Source organism: Erinaceus europaeus, chromosome 4, assembly GCF_950295315.1.
Source record: "Erinaceus europaeus chromosome 4, mEriEur2.1, whole genome shotgun sequence".
In the NCBI taxonomy this organism is placed as follows: domain Eukaryota; kingdom Metazoa; phylum Chordata; class Mammalia; order Eulipotyphla; family Erinaceidae; genus Erinaceus; species Erinaceus europaeus.
Window position 1 is genome coordinate 88,456,599 of NC_080165.1, and position 4,033 is coordinate 88,460,631.

At 39.9% G+C, this 4,033-nt stretch overlaps 1 protein-coding gene across 1 annotated transcript; it reads left to right on the top strand.

The window, feature by feature from the left end:
• The first annotated feature begins 293 nt into the window (after positions 1–293).
• Positions 294–971, top strand: LOC103107685 (profilin-1-like). Its single transcript, XM_060190012.1, has one exon. The coding sequence runs from the start codon at positions 393–395 to the stop codon at positions 813–815; it is 423 nt and encodes a 140-aa protein (XP_060045995.1). The 5' UTR covers positions 294–392; the 3' UTR covers positions 816–971.
• Positions 972–4,033: the final 3,062 nt, after the last annotated feature.

Genomic DNA, 4,033 nt, shown 5'->3' on the forward strand with positions numbered 1-4,033 from the left:
TTCATAAGAAGAAAAAACTAGGACACATACATGTACACAGAAGATATCATATGAAGAGAAAGAGAAAACAGTGTCATCAGTAAGTCAAGAGGAGATGCTTTCTGTTATTACTTTCATCCTGGAACTCCCATTTCCAGAACTGTAAAAAAAAAAGTTAATTTATGGTTTGTTGTTTTCACTACAGTTAATGCAAATGAAAATAAAAATTTAAGTTTAAAAATAGCTGCTGGGTGAAGTGGCGGTGAAGGCTGCTGCACAGCTAGCTGAGCCGCAGTCCGCAGGGCAGCGCGTGCCCCAAGCTCTCCGCCTCCCCCCGCCCGCCAGTCCGAGGCAGCCCTATCCCAGCCGGTGGCCCCAGCAGCAACGCGGAGAGCAACCCCAGCAGCAGCGTCATGGTCGGGTGGAACGCCTACATCGACAACCTCATGGGGGACAGGACCTGTCAGGACGCGGCCATCGTGGGCTATAAGGACTCGCCGTCTGTCTGGGCCTCCGTTCCCGGAAAAACATTCGTCAACATTACGCCAGCTGAGGTTGGTGTTCTGGTTGGTAAAGATCGGTCAAGTTTTTTCGTGAATGAGCTGACGCTTGGGGGCCAGAAATGTTCTGTGATCCGGGACTCACTGCTGCAGGATGGAGAATTTACCATGGACCTTCGTACCAAGAGCACCGGTGGAGCCCCCACCTTCAACATCACTGTTACCATGACTGCCAAGACGCTAGTCCTGCTGATGGGCAAAGAAGGTGTCCACGGTGGCATGATCAACAAGAAATGTTATGAAATGGCCTCCCACCTGCGGCGTGCTCAGTACTGACCTCGTCCTTCCCTTCCCCCTACCACTCCCCACTGCTTTTGCAACCCCCCCCTCCCATACACACACACCATTTTTATTTTTTGGGCCATTATCCCACACCCCTTATTGCTGCCAAAACCACATGGGCTGGGGGTTGGGGCTGGATGGACAGATGCCTACCCCTACCCATACCCCTCCTGTGTGTGATTGGAAAACTTTTTTTTTTTTTTCTGAATAAAAAAAAGATTGTACTAACAAAAAAAAAATAAAAATAAAAATAGCTGCTGGGAGTAGCAGAGTCCTTGTACATGCACTTAGCCTCAAAAATAACCCTGGTGACAAAACAGAAGAAAATCAACCAACCAAAAACAAGCAAACAAAACCCCTGCATTCCCGTTATCATCTTTTATCAGAAAATTAAAATTAACATTGAGATATCATCTCACATCTATGACAATGGCCAACATCAAAAAGATGAGATATAATAAATAGTGTCGAGATTATGAAGAAAGGATGACATTTATATACTGTTGGTGAGTATGTAAATTGGTCAAGACTATTTGGAAATTGTATGGTAGTTTTTCAAAAATATAAATATAGATCTGCACTGTGACCCAGAAATTCCACTCTTTGGTATCCATCTAAAAGATGGAGAAAAAAAAACAACTATAAGCTGTAAACAGATATATTAATAGCTATGTTCCCTATAGTGCTACTTTAAACAGCCACAAATTGGGATTGACCCCAGTGTCCAACAAGAGATGAGTGGTAATATATGCAATGGAATACTCCTCAAATATAAAAAAAGAGGATAGTCTTGCCTTTTGCTACAACATGGATGGAACTGGAGGGCATCATGTTAAGTGTAATAAGTGTAGAAAAACAAGTAACAGATTATCTCACTCACATGTAAAATCTAGTCTTATAAAACAAAGGGAAAGATATAGTCAAGTATAATAAACCCTTCATCTATAATTTCAGGATTCCAAGATTACCAGGAGGAGGTTAGGAGTCCAGTGGTCTAGAGATAGAGAAATATTGGGGGGTTGGCAGGGATGCTGGGTGGTCACACAGTAGGTTAAGTGCACATGGTGTAAAGTGCAAGGACTGGCATAAGGATCCCAGTTGGGTAGCCTCACAGGCAGTGAAGTAGTTCCGCAGTTGTCTTTTTCTCTCCCTGTCTGTCTTCCCATCCTTTCTCAATTTCTCTCTGTCCTATCCAACAATAATGACAGCAATAACAACAACAATAAACAAGGACAACAAAAGGAAAACATAGCCTCCCTCAAATTAGTATTTAACAATTGAAATCTAGGCCTCCCAAATATATCCTGATCATACTTCTCCAAGATGTTAAAAACAAACCTTTTTAAGACTTTTCACCACTTCCTTCTTTACCTACCTGAATAAAACCTTTGGGCATTACCCAGAATTAAGATTTTGAAATTGAAAGAAGAAAAGGTTCACTGGAAGCAGTAAAATAGCATAGGCACAAAGCCCTGGCAGCAGTAAAGAAACTAAAAAATCAGAGTTTTAGAAAGTAAAGTCTCAGAGACAGGTGGTAGTATACCCAGTTCAGCATACATATTATTACCAAGTGTAAGGATCTGGGTTCAAGCTCCTGGTTCCCAACTGCTAGGAAGATACTTCATGAATAGTGTTTTAGGTCTCCCTCTCCCTCTCCCTCTCCCTCTCCCTCTCCCTCTCCCTCTCTCTCTCTCCCTCTCTCTCCCTGTTTCTCCTTTGCCCCTTTGCCTCTCAATTTCTCTCTGTCCTATCCAAGATTAAATATACATATATTTTTTATCAGAAATAATTAGTAGGAATAGGTATGTATATGACAGAACAACCATTTTATTACATAGCATCTGGTCTTTCTACATATTAAACAGCCTCTCCTTGTCATACACAATGTCTGCCTCTCATTATGAAGTCCCATGCTCCCATCCCATTCCTTACTTTAGAATATATACTTTAATTTCCTCCTCATTTTTTAAGAATATAAACTCATATAGATCTATGCATGTTTATAATTAAATTTATTTTTATTAATAATTATGGTGTTAATTGTATTACTTAATAATCCCAAGAGTTCAGAGGAAGATTGAAATGTATAGTTTCCCCCTCCAGTATAGATGCAAACTAAGGGAAGAATGGGCTTAATAGTAGAAATTAATAATTTATCCTCAAGCATGCCCATCCATTCAATGTCTTCACTCATAAATGCACTCTTTAGGCCTTGCATTGTGTTAATTATTAGAGATAAATAGAATAACCAAACAGGTATGACAGCTACTTCATGGATTTTAGAATTTAATAGAATGGATAAATCATAGGTAAACAAATAAATGTGTACTTAAAATTTGTGAAAATTCTACATTGGTAATAATACTAAGAAATACTTCTATGATTAAATAATAAAAACATAATCATTGCTATGACTGTTTTACGACAAAAAAACTACAAAGCAGATACTGCAGTGGTTCATAAAACAATTTAAAATAATTAAGAAAAATAAAAGATGATAATTAATTTGAATTTTATTTTTTAAAATTAATTTATTTATTTTAAAAAGGAGACATTAACAAAAACATAGGACAGGAGGGGTACAACTCCACAAAATTCCCATAACTAGATCTCCATAACCTGTCCCTTCCCCTGATACCTTTCTCATTCTTTATCCTTCTGGGAGTATGAACCCAAGGTCATTGTGGGATGCAGAAGGTGGAAGGTCTGGCTTCTGTAATAGCTTCCCTGCTGAACATGGATGTTGACTGGTCAGTCCATACTCCCAGTCTGTCTCTCTCTTTCCTTAGTAGGGTGAGTCTCTGGGGAAGCAGAACTCCAGGACACATTGGTGGGGTCATCTGTCCAGGGAAGTCTGGTTGGCATCATACTGGCATCTGGAACCTGGTGGCAATTTGAAATTTAAATAAGAGGAAAACTACCTCCAAAAGTATTAAACAGGGAATTAAGCAGCGGTGGTGTGAAGCTCAAGGACCTGCATAAGGATCCCTGTTTGAGCCCCCTGTTCCCCACCTGCAGGGGAATCGCTTCACTGGCAGTGAAGCAGGTCTGCAGGTGTCTCTCTTTCTCTTCCCCTTTCTGTCTTCCTCTTCTCTCTCCATTTCTTTCTATCCTGTCCAACAATGACAACATTAATAACTACAATAATACAACAATAAAATAACAAGGGCAACAAGAGGGAATAAATAAATGAATAAATAAATAAAGTATGA